This window comes from Musca vetustissima, unplaced genomic scaffold (assembly GCF_032173495.1).
Source record: "Musca vetustissima isolate MV318-11 ecotype Yass unplaced genomic scaffold, APGP_CSIRO_Mvet_v1 utg2779, whole genome shotgun sequence".
Lineage (NCBI taxonomy): Eukaryota > Metazoa > Arthropoda > Insecta > Diptera > Muscidae > Musca > Musca vetustissima.
Genome location: NW_026886000.1, coordinates 1 through 15,143, shown reverse-complemented (window position 1 = coordinate 15,143; position 15,143 = coordinate 1). Strand labels below are relative to the sequence as shown.

Genomic DNA, 15,143 nt, shown 5'->3' with positions numbered 1-15,143 from the left:
TCTTGGATATGCTATCAACTTCTCGGGTCTATGTCCTTCGGGAATTAATATATGTGTCATAGAATACATATTTTGTAATTTTTCACACAAAAATCAGGGTCCATTTGGCCCGCTAAATATTGACCAATCTTTATCAAAACAGGTATGCTTGTTCCTTGGCCCGACCCTCTTCTCCATGTAAAATTTCGCGATGTTCGGGCTACAATTGCGGCCTCTGGAGCGACCAGAAAAACAGACAAAAATAAAGTTTTTTGTCCATTTCATCACCTAAATATTAACCGATCTTTACCAAAAACAATAGGGGTCTTCATTGGCCAGAACCCATTCTAAATGCAAAATTTCGTGGAGATTGGTCCATAACTGTGACCTGTATCGTGCTAACAAATTATAATGGACCGACGGACGGACGGACACACATGTCTAGATCGACTCAGCTAGGCGAGATATGACGATCGGTATGCTTAAAGTTGGGTCTAGGACCAATATTTCGCGGCATTACAAACTCTTAGGGCTGCACAAAGTTATAATACCCTGACAACATAGTTGTGTAGGGTATAAATAATATAACAAATTGAATTTTGGAAAATATTAAATTTAATAAAAACTAGTTTTTAAATATATTTAAAATTTCGAAAAAAAATACAAACTTTTTGAGTAGAAGCCAAGATATTTTTAATAAAATTAATGTTCACTCTTTACAAAGCAAAGAATTCGAAACAAATGAAAAATATGGTGTCTTTTGAAATGCAGTAGGATGTTTTGTACACCATTTAGATTAAAAGATTTAATTATACCAATATTTATACAATCAAATGTATCAAAAATATATCCAGCCCAATCATAAATAAAAATCCGTGAGGAATTTCGATTATTCTTCAAAAAATATTGAATAATTTTTTAATATAATAATATAATAATTAGAAAACACAATAGAGGCCCCAGTTATGGACCATTCGCCCGTGCTACATGCAAAATCTTGTTCTGATAATGGTTTGTTAATATTTAGGGGATGGAATGGACCACAAATTTTATTTTTGTCTGTTTTTTTTTGTCGCTCTAGAGGCTCCAATATTATGATCAGAACATCACAAAATTTTACACAGGAAAAAGACCATGGAATAAACATAACTGTTCTGATAAAGAAGGCCAATATTTATCGGGTCAAATGGATCCAGTCTTTTGTGTGGAAAACAACAACATTTCTATTCTGTCAAGTGTATATATATACTCCTGAAGGACATAGTCCCGATAGAGTATCCAAGGAGAGTGGTTGGCCTTTTGGATTGATACCAATTATATTGTTGTATGTACTCGGATGTGGGAGTTATATACAATAAAAACATTGTAAAAAGTCGCGCGGATCTCTATGACATTTTACACGAGGTTCCGGTTATGGTCAAGGACGACACCTACACATTTCGATGATGATCAGATGATATTTAGGCGATGGAATCGACCAACATTTTTTTTCTGTATGGTTTACTATAAGAGGACATTATTTTAAGCCTAGCATCACAAATTTTACACGGGGAAAGGATCTGACCAACTATTTATTTAGGATCATATGAACAAAGAACAAATACGAATAGAGCAAACGTTCCGAGGAAACCTGTGTCACGCACGGCAACCCCTACTTAAAATCTCTGTATGGCATCTCTAGATCCTTCACCCTTCTTCTTTGGTTGATGTTGTAAGCAAGCGAGAATTAGAAGAGGAATGACGAGAAGAAGATAGTCTGTTCAAGTCCGTCGAAAACATCAAACGAGAAGCTCCGCGCAAAAACACCTTCCTTAAATAAATTATCCGTTTTGTGTTTTAAAATATTCTGTGTTCTTTTATAAATTTAATAAACATAATTTCTTTTTATAATATAACCAAAAGTGTCTTAGTTAAGAAGGTCTACCCACTCAACATCCAGACTGTCCTTGACACCTGATTCGGAAAATATGGGAGGGTAAGAATCATGAACTGTTGATCTTTAATCGAATAAGAGGGTGCTAATATCACAAAGTATCGCCCAGGTTCGGAATATAGTTCTAAAGAAAATTAGACTTCGATTATAACTGTGTAGGGTGGTTGAATATACTGCCCCGCTTACTGGTTTTTGTTATGAGAATATAAAATTGCAGCCATTTCGGTTTAAAATCGTCTCAAAATTCTTTAAAGTACCGAAATTTAAATATAAAAGGTACAGTAATTTGCGAGTTACAAACAATGAATATTTTGATGGGAAGATTATACCAAAAAGTGAAAATATATATCATATGCAATAGGCGAGAAGTAGAAGAATTCGGTTAAATAACACAAATGTGTACCCCTGTACACAAAAGTACAAATGGACTGAAAGGGGACATTCTCGGGCATCATTCAGCCAATGCGAAAACTTGTTCCCGTGAAATTGTGCTAATTTTTTTATTGACCACGGAGATCGAAATTATCCCAGAGACCCCATAAAATATTTATACTCTATATGGCGGCAGAGATCGTAATATTTAAGATAGAGTTCTGAAATCTTACACAGACATTCCTAGTGCATCTTATTGTGTTTGATATTGAAAATTGGTTATAACGGCCCACGTTTTGGTATAGAGCCCCTATATAGCAGTACCCCGCAATGTTCGATATTTTGGGTATGTTAGGCGCAATTTTTCAACGAATTGTCTACAACTTTTGTGTTTTTATTCTCATTGTACCCCAACTTTTGGGGCACCCCCACATTATTCGCTATTTTTGGAATTTAGGACACGTTTCACAACCTAATTGGATTACCTTTTGTATTTTGGGGTTTTGTTGGGTAGCAAATATTCATACCAAAGACTGTCGGTATCTCCCAAATGTCAATATTTTAAGAACTTCAGACATCACTTTCAATTGTTACTCGTCACTTTCTCTATGTTTACTGGTCTACTGTTTACTTGTCGATATTTTCGTATTTAGTTAACATAAGATTTATCGTCTTCATTAAACCCGAGTTGTATTCTTAACCCTTTCAGTGTATTTGTCGAATATATTCGACATTTAAAAATACTCTCTTTCTTTGCGATTTTTCGGTTATCCAATGTACCGTTATTATTGATGTTTTTGTTTTTGCTGAAAAACAGACGAAACGGCCCGAGAGTTAAAATCAATATAGCTTTTTTGTCTAAACCAGAGCTTAGATTTGCTCGATTTTACTCGCGAGTGAAAAATACTCCCGAGTGGGAGTAAGTAAAGAGTACGAGTTTTTTATGGAGTATACTCTCCACTCTTTTATTTTGTTTGGGAGTGCTCGCGAGTACTCCTTGTTGAAGAAAAAGAGTGTGAGTCAAAATGTTCGAAATAGAGTATGAGTTCACTCTAAGAGTGAAATTGAGTGGACAAATAAATTTGGTTGTTTGGTTATTTGTGTGTGTGTAGTAGCAAATATTTTTTGATGTTGATCTTTTGTCTGTTGTGGGGAGATAGTTCATGTACAAAAAACATAAAAGGAAATCGATTATTTTGTTTACACATGTGAGGTACAAATAAAAATCCTATACCATATAAGATTTTTATATGTTTTTTTTTTTATTTCATATTTATAAAAGTAATTCAACCGTGTGATTTAATTAATTCAATATATTTTTAAAACCATAAACACTTCCATACAAATTTTTAAAATGGTATTCATTAAAAAATGTGGAAAAGTATTCTCCAAAAATATTAAAAGCGCTGGTTTGAAAGAAAACCCATCAATGCATAAGTGGTTCATTATTTAATTTTAGTATCAAAATACAGTATAAACTTGATAATCCGGACCTCGACAATCCGGATTATTCGGTAATCCGGACTGCATTTCACAACCCATTGCGTATCCTATAATCCGGATTATCGGACCTATTTGACTCAAAAATCCGGAATGTAAAGATACGTTACTTTTTATTTTGATAAAAAAATCGTTGCAAATTTAATTGAAAATAGTACCTATTATATTCAAAGTTCATATTTTTGAAATGAATAATTTTCATTTTTAATAAAAACATAAAAATAATTAAATTATCACCAAATTAATATAAATTTAAACCAATTAATAAAACTCGATAATCCGGAAATCTCGGTAATCCGGATTGGGGTCTGCAATCAATTATCCGGATTAGCGAGTTTTTACTGTATTGTCGAGGGTTTCAATTTGGAGGCTGGTTCGTCTTGCTGTCACTATTTCAGACTTACATAAAGAGAACGCAGAGAACGAGCTTGTTGATGCATGCTTTCCCAGCAGTACAGAAAAACAAAAATTCACAAAACAAACAAACAATGCACACAAACAACATCAAGTAAAACAACGGTATCACAACAACAAACAAAAATAAATAAAAATAAAAGAGTACTCGGCAAGAGTGTAATCTGCTCGATTTCGAGCGTATTTCACTCCCACTCGAAAAAGAGCGAAGCACTTGCGCTCTTATTTGAGTGGCAGAGAAAAATAGAGTATTTACTTTTTCTACTCGTAAGAGTACTCCCGCTCGAATTCGAGCGAGTTTCACTTTTTACTCGAATTCGAGCGAGCATTTCGGAGCTCTGGTCTAAACTCTTTGCCTTTATATGATTTTAAATACAAAATTTTAGATGTTTATTCCGACATTTTTTTTTTTTTTTTGACACTGAAAGGGTTAAACCTTGTTAAGGGAAACTCCCATTCTCGATTTCGAATTTCGACGATTTTCAACCGGTTGGCGATTACAACTTCGCATATATTTATTTCAAAACTTAAAGAAGAAGAAAATAAATTGACAAAATGTTGTTGTTTTGTAGTTGTTTTTTTTTTTTTTTTTTTGTAATTAATGAATATTCTTTATTTTCGACGGCAGACACTATTTCGAGAAAAACACGTTCGAAGTTTGGGAATCACTACTGCCGTCACTTGATGCCAGCACAATAGAATGTTGTTAAAATTTTCACTTGATATTTTAAAGGAACATTCTTCAAATAGTGGAGATTAGAACTACATAAAAAACCCACATAAATTCACTTTTGAAAACGAGAATTAGGTGGTCGTGAATTACAAATTACATACTCGAATTACAAGTGAAAGTTTATGAATTGCAAATTGAGTTTTCGAATTACAAATGAAATTATCGAATTGCAATGTTTTGAATAACATTTGAAAAAGGTGTGGTAAACGTTTATAATAATACCGACTTTTCTTCTATCGAAGGACCAACATTTCATCTTCATTAAAATGGACCTCGTTAAGTTAATCCTGGTCGAACTTTTTTATTCGCCATGAAGTACGCATTCAAAATACCTGAAATAAGTATGATCTTTTCCATGCAGAAAGTGCCTTTTAATATGGGTTTATGTCAAAACATTAATAGAACTCAATATTCAAAACTTCACTTGGAATTGCATCTAGTATCATCTAAATGCATATTTCAAAAAAAATTACCTATTTTGACTTTCAAAATCATTTATCTTAAAAATTTTTTTAATAACAAAATTGAACAAGGCTTCAATTACTTGATAGGGCATCAACTGAAATTAGGAATTTAAATGGCTTACATACATAATGGTACCATCGAAATTTTAGAACATAATTTTGGTTATTTTTGTTTCAAAATAGTCAGGTATAACCCAATTTTTTACTGTGTTGGGAAGCATCAGCATACTAACTTCTTATTTTAAACAATTAATCGAAGTAATACCTTGAACCAATTTGTTTAACATTTTAGTAATATTTTTAATAAATAATTGTTTTAATAAATAATTAATTGTTAAAATAATTGTTGAATTTAAAAAAAATGCTGTAATATATTTTAATAACATTTTAAATTAAAAAAAAAATGTATTTACATTTCTTTGTTCAAATTACTTTCCATTCCAAAATACCTTGTTATTTTGTTTATATGTTTCATTTTGTTACCTATTCATAATTATTGCTTTGTTTGTTCGCATGTTTCTTTTCTTTTTTTCATTTAAAAACTTATTTTAAAAATCTATAGATTTAAGATTTCTTTTTGAATTAAATAAAATGTCCTTTTTGTTACTTAGACTTAAAATGTAAATAATGATTTTTTTTATTTATTTATATATTTTGTATGTATTTTTTATTTTAATTAGTTGTTTTCATTTACTTTCATTTGTTTATATGTATATGTAATATGTTGAAATTTATTGTTTTAAAAAAAAAGTTGTTATTGGTTTTTATGAAGGTACTTTGTCACGCAGAATGTTTGAATGACCAGATTTAAATTTAAATAATAAAAAGTATACATATTTATAAATATATAAAAAAATGATGATATAACAATTACAATATACATACATACTGTATATGTATGTATTGTAATGTGTGTGTGTGTGTATTTGTTTGATTTTTGTGTACATAACCAATTTTATTTGATGTTTAATCTTTAATTTTAAGGGGAATACTTATTGTGATAATAAAAAATAACTACTCAGAATTAAATACAATTTAAAAATTTAAAAAAACATTTAAATTTTAAATTTATTATTTGACTCACATCATTTTGAATTGAAAGGTTCTGAAAATATATTAATTTGGTTGAGGTGTTTTAGTCGAAGGACCAAATCACTACATGAGATCAATTTTTTAAATTCAAAAAATAAAGGGCAAGATATGAAATCCACAGACTTCATTTGTATATATGCTAAAATTACTGGAAACCCGTTTTTGACTTTCAATTATATGATCATCATCAAACTCGACATAACATTAAGGTGACACATTCTCATTATTAGTTTAATATTTTTCAAATGTTTGGAATCAATCAAAATGAAAGATAGCCTGGAAATATAAAAAATATATATTTCAATACATTAACAATATCTGAAATCAATCGGAACCTTTATATGGGGCCTATGGAGCCACATAGCAAATTGGCTACCAGTACATACACTAAGGTTGCCAAATTCAATAGAACCTTTAACACATGCCCCTTTATTGAATATATCGCTCGGAAATGTGGCTAAAACCCATAAAACACAATAAACCAAATGGAATGAAATAAAAAACGAAAACCTTAAGACGATTTTTTTCTATCCCCATACTGACCTCAAAAATCGATAAATCGCAAGCACTATAAATTTGCTTTAATAACAATTCTCCCGTACCATCGCATTGTCTTCTCTTATGCACATTTTCTGATAAAATTCCATCATTAAGGTGGAGTGTATATGAAAATTGTTTTCGAAACATCGAAATATTCACCGGAGACCCTATAAAGTATATATATATTCTTGATTAGAATAACATTTTGTTAAGATCGATGTTTGGTATTGAAAATGGGATATATCGGTCTACGTTTTGGTAAAGCTAACAAATAACGGTACCTTCAAATATTCAATATTTTGGGGATATCAAACCTTCCTATAGAAAATGATCAATATTGGCCCATACTCTAGGGTAGTCGTCATATATTATTGGTATTGTATGGAGTTTAGGAACGCTTTTACCCGAATTTGCTGTAATTCGGTACTTTGAATACACATTAGATAGAAAATCTCCCTGTTTTAAATGATCAATATCGGTCATAATTTATGGGTAGACCACCTAAACCCTATATACCCCATTTCGGTATTTTGGGGGGATGGAGTGGGCACGTGTTTCAACCAAAATGTCTGTAATTGTATTTTATGGATTATCAATGAGTAGAAAATATCCCTACCCAAAAATATTGTAAATATTAGCGAAAGTTTCCGGGTAGTCCCCATTAAATTGGATATACGGTATTTTGGTAGGATGCGGCCGTTTTTCAACCCAATTGACTTTAATATGATTTTTAAGGTTCTCACGGGTTTTCAAATCTTTCTACCAAAAATTATCAATATCGGTTTATGTGCTGGTATAGCTCTCATATAACGCTCCCATCTATGTTTCGGCATTTTGAAGGCTTTAGCCCATTTTCCCACCGATATGGCTGTAAATTGGCATAAAGGGTTCTTGAATACACTGGTAGCCAAAACTAAAGCAACTGAAATTGAAAACAGATTAAATGACCTGTAACTTTTTTTTAAAATAAAGTTATAGTAAAAGTTAAAAAAAAATAATTTAATCACTTTTACGAAAAATATATTTTTAAAAAAAATTTTTTTTAATAAAAAAATTTCTATGGAAAACTAAATTGTCCCAATTTTTGCCTGGTCAAAAATACAGTAACTTTTTTAATAAATAAGCAAATTTTGCCAGTAATCGACAGCATAACCCTTATTTTTTATTACGCCAGCATACCTACTCAATTTGATCCTTGGATACACTACTGCTCGCATCCTGAACCAACGGGAAGAGGTTATGTTTGTATATTTGTTAATCTCTTTAGATTTTGCTATCTATGATAATACAAAGATTTTTCTATAGGATGAAGATCTAATGCTAGTGATGATCATTATTAGATCCTGATTTTTGACTCCCGCTAACAATCTTTGACATATATCGATGTATTTTTGAGGTTATTATCAGGCTGAGACACCCAGTCAAGCGGTATATTTTCTTTAGCGAAGGCAATCATAGCGTTTTCCAACACATTTGTATAGACAATCCATTACATTATAAATCTCGTAAATATATCGAACTTCATAAAAATAAAACCATCCCCATACCATTATTGACCCTCCTCCATGCTTCCCAGTACCGATTTTCGTTTATGGACTTTCTCAGGGTAATTTTCTTTTATTATTGAAGAAGTTATGCGGCATTTATTAAACTTGCAATTTTAATTGCTTTAGAGTTTTGTTTTTATGCCTTTTTAGGGCGAAGGATCATTCATGTAAATGTTTTTTTTTATTAATTTCTCTTTCGAGATGAGCTACATGATCGGAGTTGCAATGAAAAGGAAAGCCAGAGAGATACTTCATTCCCACCACTATGCGACGCGGTTCGCCGTTCGTTAAGCGGCTCATCAGGCATATTGGGCAATGTGGCTTACAAATGTCTTTACTTGATAAGTTGTATTTATGTCGACTGCTGTTGCGAAATTGCATCTACGAATTAAATTCAACCGTGTCAAGGTTCGGACATTTGGCATCAAACCAGAACATTCCTTTTCAGAGCAGATTTTTCTTGTAGTGACGGACTTTTTTTTCATAAAATATTGTAGTCTGATTTTTTTCTTCAATAGTATGCAACTGCATATTGTTCAACCTTAGGAAGATAAAGAGGTGGCTTTGAACACTAAGGCGCCGGACATCAACAGCTGTCATGGGAACCAGGGTTCAAATCCCAGCCGGGCTCAAGCTGATTTTTTTTGAGTTTTGTTTTTATGCCTTTTTAGGGCGAAGGATCATTCATGTAAATGTTTTTTTATTAATTTCTCTTTCAAGATGAGCTACATGATCGGAGTTGCAATGAAAAGGAAAGCCAGAGAGATACTACATTCCCACCACTATGCGACGAGTTTCACCGTTGGTTAAGCGGCTCATCAGGCATATTGGGCAATGTGGCTTACAAATATATTTACTTGATAAGTTGTGTTTATGTCGACTATTGTTGCGAAATTGCATCTACGAATTAAATTCAACCGTGTCCAGGTTCGGACATTTGGCATCACACCAGAACATTCCTTTTCAGAGCAGACCATATAATTTATGGAAGTTACGTATTTATAGAACAAATTGTTCAAAAACGGACTCGGAGGCGAAATTTTAAAGTCAAATTGGGAATACTACTTCGAAACATTTTTTTTTGTTTCATTTTTGCATAAGATTGGAGAATAAGTGTTTTTTCTTTAATTTTGTATTGAACTCTTGTCTGTCTACAGAAAATCTTAGGGACTTAACGGAACAATAAGCATGTTTTAACAATAATTGTCTTATTCTTTTTAAATAAAATTGAACATTTTCTTTTGCAATTGGTCCTTCGACTTAACACTTTGGGAAGATATCTTAATTACAATTCAAATTAACCATATATAGATTATTATATAAAAACAACCATATAGTTTAAAGAATGTGGGTTTTTATAAAAAATTAACTTTGATACATCTAATTTTCTTTAAATGATTTGATCCTTCGATCTTCAAATATTCTTTAAAATCCATCAACACTAACAAATATTCCCCTTTTATCACTTTTATTTTTAAATTTTGTTGTAAACCCCATAAGAGGGTTAAGTGTGTCCAAAAAAAAAACAAAATGTGTTCTTAAAGAAATGTTTATGTCAACTCTTCTATTGTTTATTACAAGTGCAATTTATATTTGGGTTGTTGTTATTGTATTTTTCTTTGTTGAATTAAAAATCTAAAAATGTATTCTCTTTACTTGTTTTTGTTGTTGTTGGTTTCCTTTTAAAGTACATTATGTTAATTTCATTATTTGCAATAATATTTTGTTTTCATCTTTTTTGTTGTTGTTCTTGTTTCATTTTGTTTTAAAATCTAACGACTAACTATCACACTCCAATGTTTGTTTTGTATTTAATTGTTTTTTTAAAAATTTGTTTTAATATTTAATATTTTGTTGTTGTTTTTCATTAAATGGTTTTTTGTGTTATCTTAAAATATTGCCTTTGCCCATGATTTAAATTTTTTTGTTGATTTTTTTTACTTTTACTTTTAACTGATTTGTTTGTTAGCTTTGTTTCATTAAAAATGTGTTTGTTGTTGTTTTTCTTGTTCTTTTTGTTTAACATACTTAATTCTACAAATATATCTACAATTAAGTTTACGATATGAATAACAAAAATGAAAAAAAAATACAACGAAATAATAATAATAATATTTTGCTTTATATTTATAATAAAAATAATAATAAAAAAACCATTATGAATGAATAAAAACTATATAAAAGAATAAAAACAATGAAAATAATAATTATATTATTTTTTATAATAATAATAATAAGAATCAAATGCCTCTCGCTCTATTGCTATTTCTATCTCTTGTCCTTCTTTAAGTTACATTCTTCTATTCGAGACCCGATTTTTTCAACAGAAAACAAAACAAAAAAATAATTACGCTATGCTTTTTTCCACACAGACAGAGGGTCCAAATACCCTCTCTTTTCTTTCACTACACCAAGAATGTCTTGACATTCTTTCTCCCACGGCTCCATTCCAATCGCTTTCTAATCTTTCCCGCCCGATGTCAAGACACCCTTATGCATTGGTTGCTATTGATGACTCTTGCTCAGCAGATGAGCATTGAATTCGTACACATTGTTCAGCTGTTCCCCGCAAATGTTACACTTCCAGGGATTACTTTCACAGTGGCAACCCTTGTGCAGGAAGTACAGCGTCTCGTCGGGAAATTCAATGCCACAGAAGAGGCAAGTGAGTATTTGTTTGCGATTCAGACCAGCCGAATCGTTTTCGGGCCCGGTCGATGTTATGGTGCCATTGCAAATCGGCGTAGTGGACGAAGTGGCAGTTCCACAGGTCGGTGTCAAACTGCTTTGTATCACATTATTGTTTTCCATGGAGGCAGCATTGCGGGTAATACGATTATTGGCCTTGGCACAAATGCGGCGTTTCAGATCTTCCCGCAGCAATGATTTCAGGGGTGAAACCTGGAGAAAACAACAACAACAACAAAAATGAGTAAGAAGTTCGTTGTTGTAATTTCATTTCCATACTTACCTTAATCAGTGATGTTAGTCTCGTATTGGGTGCAGAGAATTCCGATTCACTGCTGTCACCACCATTCATGGTCTCACCGCCATTGAGGGAATTTTTCGCAGTATCCTCGCTGGGTGGTTCCTAATAAAAATCAGATATGAATTAGTTCACTTTGTCAATGAAAAACTTCCTCTCTTCCTCCTTCACTTAAATTCTATGACCCCAAATACATTCAGTAAAAATCTTAATTCAGCCAAATTATCACAAAAAAAACATTAAAAAGCACAGCTGAATAGGGATTTCCGTTGAGAAACACAAGCTGAATAACGTTTTCCATAGGAAAACTTCAATTTAGCCTGGTTGAATAGCGTTTTCTATAGGAAAACTTCAATTCAGTCAGGCTGAATTAAGATTTCTATAGGAAAACTTCAATTCAGCCGGGCTGAATTAAGATTTCTATAGGAAAACTTCAATTCAGCCAGGCTGAATTAAGATTTCTATAGGAAAACTTCAATTCAGCCAGGCTGAATTAAGGTTTCTATAGGAAAACATCAATTCAGCCAGGCTGAATTAAGGTTTCTATAGGAAAACTTCAATTCAGCCAGGCTGGATTAAGGTTTCCATAGGAAAACTTCAATTCAGCCAGGCTGGATTAAGGTTTCTATAGGAAAACTTCAATTCAGCCAGGCTGAATTAAGGTTTCTATAGGAAAACTTCAATTCAGCCAGGCTGAATTAAGGTTTCTATAGGAAAACTTCAATTCAGCCAGGCTGAATTAAGTTTTCTATAGGAAAACTTCAATTCAGCCAGGCTGAATTACGGTTTCTATAGGAAAACTTCAATTCAGCCAGGCTGAATTACGGTTTCTATAGGAAAACTTCAATTCAGCCAGGGTGAATTAAGGTTTCTATAGGAAAACTTCAATTCAGCCAGGCTGAATTAAGGTTTCTATAGGAAAACTTCAATTCAGCCAGGTTGAATTAAGGTTTCTATAGGAAAACTTCAATTCAGTCAATATAAAATTGATTATCAAACTTAGCTGAATTGATTTTGTTAAAAAAATATCTTCAAAATCGGACGGACTAGTAGAGAACCTTTGGCTTCCCATTTGTATTCTGAGAAAAAAACATTCCAAACACATTTTTTTAAATAACCTACCCTCCACATCCGGAGCATGTCCATAATATATTTTTTCGGAAAAATATAAATTAGGTTCTAATACAAAAACAACAACAACGATTTGTACTTTTTTGCTACCCACCATCTAGAAACTTACACTGACCTGCTTTATGGGTATGAGACTAATCGACGGTGTTATGTGATTATCATGATGATTTTTCGGTGATACGGAAGTCAAGGCACCACACAGGGCTCCGCCAGAACCAGGTCCCATACCGCCGCCGCTGCTGCTGGCACTGCTACTGGTACTCGAAGGCAACGATTTGGCATTACAATCTAATGGATGTTCTTGTGGTGGCATATTTATGGTCAACGGCACCGGCGACTCCATAATGGTGTCACGATCCATCGGCCCCATAACATCTCCTGTGGTACTGCCTGCCGATGATGTGGTCGTATTGTTGTTGTTGCCACTGCTGCAAATGTTACTACTGCCGCTGCTGCTGTTGGGGGTGTTGCTGGGATTGCTGTTGTTGTTGGCTGTGGTGTTGTTGGTGCTGCTGTGACCCTGCAAATCAAATGCACGCAAAACGCATAAGAGGACATTCTCAACGGACGAACGAGTATAGAATGAAGTAGAGGAAGTCAATGAGTTTACTACAGACATAAGAGAATCATTAGAATTGGAACATTGCTTTACATTGAACATTGCGTTATCCGAGAGGCCATTGTCGGGTAGTGTTGAGATCTCCACATGGGGCGTTAGGAAATGCATTGGCGGTGTTGCATTCTCCAGGGAGCGTAGCGATTCGCCGCTGTCGCTCTGGTGGCTGGGCATACTGTTGGCGGCCGAGACAATGGCCGCATTCGAATTGACAGCAGCATTGGCAGCAGCTGCAGCCGCTGCTGCAACGGCATTCAGACCAGTCGGCACATAACCGGCTGCAGCAGCGGCAGCAGCCACCTGTGATGCCTGTGACTCCAGAGCGAGTAACAGCGACGATGAACCGCCCGGTCCGGGATTGTCCAAATCAATGCCGTGTCTGAAAAAGGGAATGAAAATGAAAAAAAATAGAATTATTTAGGGCGCTTAAAGAGAGAGAAAGTGGGTAGGAGGTTTGGCCACTGACCTGTTGAAAAAATGTATTCTCAGTGATTTCATGGAACCAGCCCGGTAACTGCACAACGGACATGTCTTGACAAGATCATGCTGGCCCACATGCTCATTTTGGAAATGGGCCCGCATGGCAATTTGACGCTGGAAACCTCGATTGCATATCGGGCAATGATACGGCAGCGTTTTTGTGTGTGTGGTAAAATGTTCCGCCAAGTGATCTTTGCGAAAGAATCTGAAAAAAAACAACAAAAAATTAAAAAATTACAACATCCGAAACCAAAATAAAAAACCTGCTGCCTACCTCTTTTGGCACACTCGACACTCATAAGGCTTGACACCGGTGTGTCGCATTTTATGACGTCTCATATTTGCACCATTCGAAAATTTCAGCAATGGCGCTGATCACACCCCCACCGCTGACGGGTGTCACCGAACCACCCGAACGATGATCGGGACTCGTTGCCGGATTATCCGCACCACCACCACCTCCGATATCGACATCTTCATTTTTAAGGCGTGCTGCGGCCGCAGCTGAATTCGACAGACATTGGACTACATGCAAGAGCAATGTGGCTCGGGAGCTGGTCTCGAAATTGTCACAGCGTTCGCAGCGGAATGTTGTAGGATTATTGGAGGCATTTGAATTGTTGTTGTGGTTCGTTGAGAGATTTGTTGGCGATATACTGACATTGGCTGTTACTGGTGTCGAGATGGGTTTCTCGCCACCATTGTCCGACGACGACGATGATTGATCTTCGGAGCTGTGATGCAACTGAAGCGCCTGCTGTTGCTGCTGCTGGTGATGATGGTGTTCCTTAAGGCTACGCAAGGCATGAGCGTGTGAGGCTAATGTATTGTGATGCAAGAGTGATGCTGTCGTTGACATATCAACAATGAGTCCATTATCTTTGAGCGATAGCTCCATTTGACCGGCAGAACTCATTGTGTCGGTCATTTTGCTAGAAAGAGAAGAATATGGAGAAGGTGGAAGATTAGTTGCAGGGTCAAAGAGATTAAAATTGTGAAAAAGATAAATAAACGATTAACAATAAACGGCTCTCTGGCCTGGAGATTTTCGAAGATCGAAAAATAATCTATGACCTGATGGAAGGTTATTCAGAACCTAAAGGATTTTTCAATAAAAAGACCACAGGTCGTAATGTCGATATAAAAAATCTCAGGTCCTGAGTTTAATTTTTTCTTCAGAAAACAATCCTCGTTATGGCCTGAGGATTGTTTTTCCCATAGAGAAAATTCTGAGGTCCTTAGGATAGATTTTTTCTCTAAAAACAATATTTTTTTCTGTGGAAAATAATTCTCATTTTCTGAGGATCCATTGTTTTCTGTAGAAAATAATCTGCAGAAACTGAGGATAATTTTTTT

The 15,143-nt window shown here is 34.1% G+C and overlaps 1 protein-coding gene across 1 annotated transcript; it reads right to left on the bottom strand.

Moving 5' to 3' along the window:
- Nucleotides 1-11,041: 11,041 nt before the first annotated feature.
- On the bottom strand, nt 11,042-14,715 carry LOC133333422 (protein hunchback-like). The gene is made up of 5 exons (XM_061541739.1): nt 14,120-14,715; nt 13,774-13,992; nt 12,801-13,686; nt 11,546-11,665; nt 11,042-11,475 (listed from the first exon to the last, which is right to left on the bottom strand). The coding sequence occupies exons 1-5, from the start codon at nt 14,713-14,715 to the stop codon at nt 11,080-11,082; spliced, it is 2,217 nt and encodes a 738-aa protein (XP_061397723.1). The 3' UTR covers nt 11,042-11,079.
- Nucleotides 14,716-15,143: the final 428 nt, after the last annotated feature.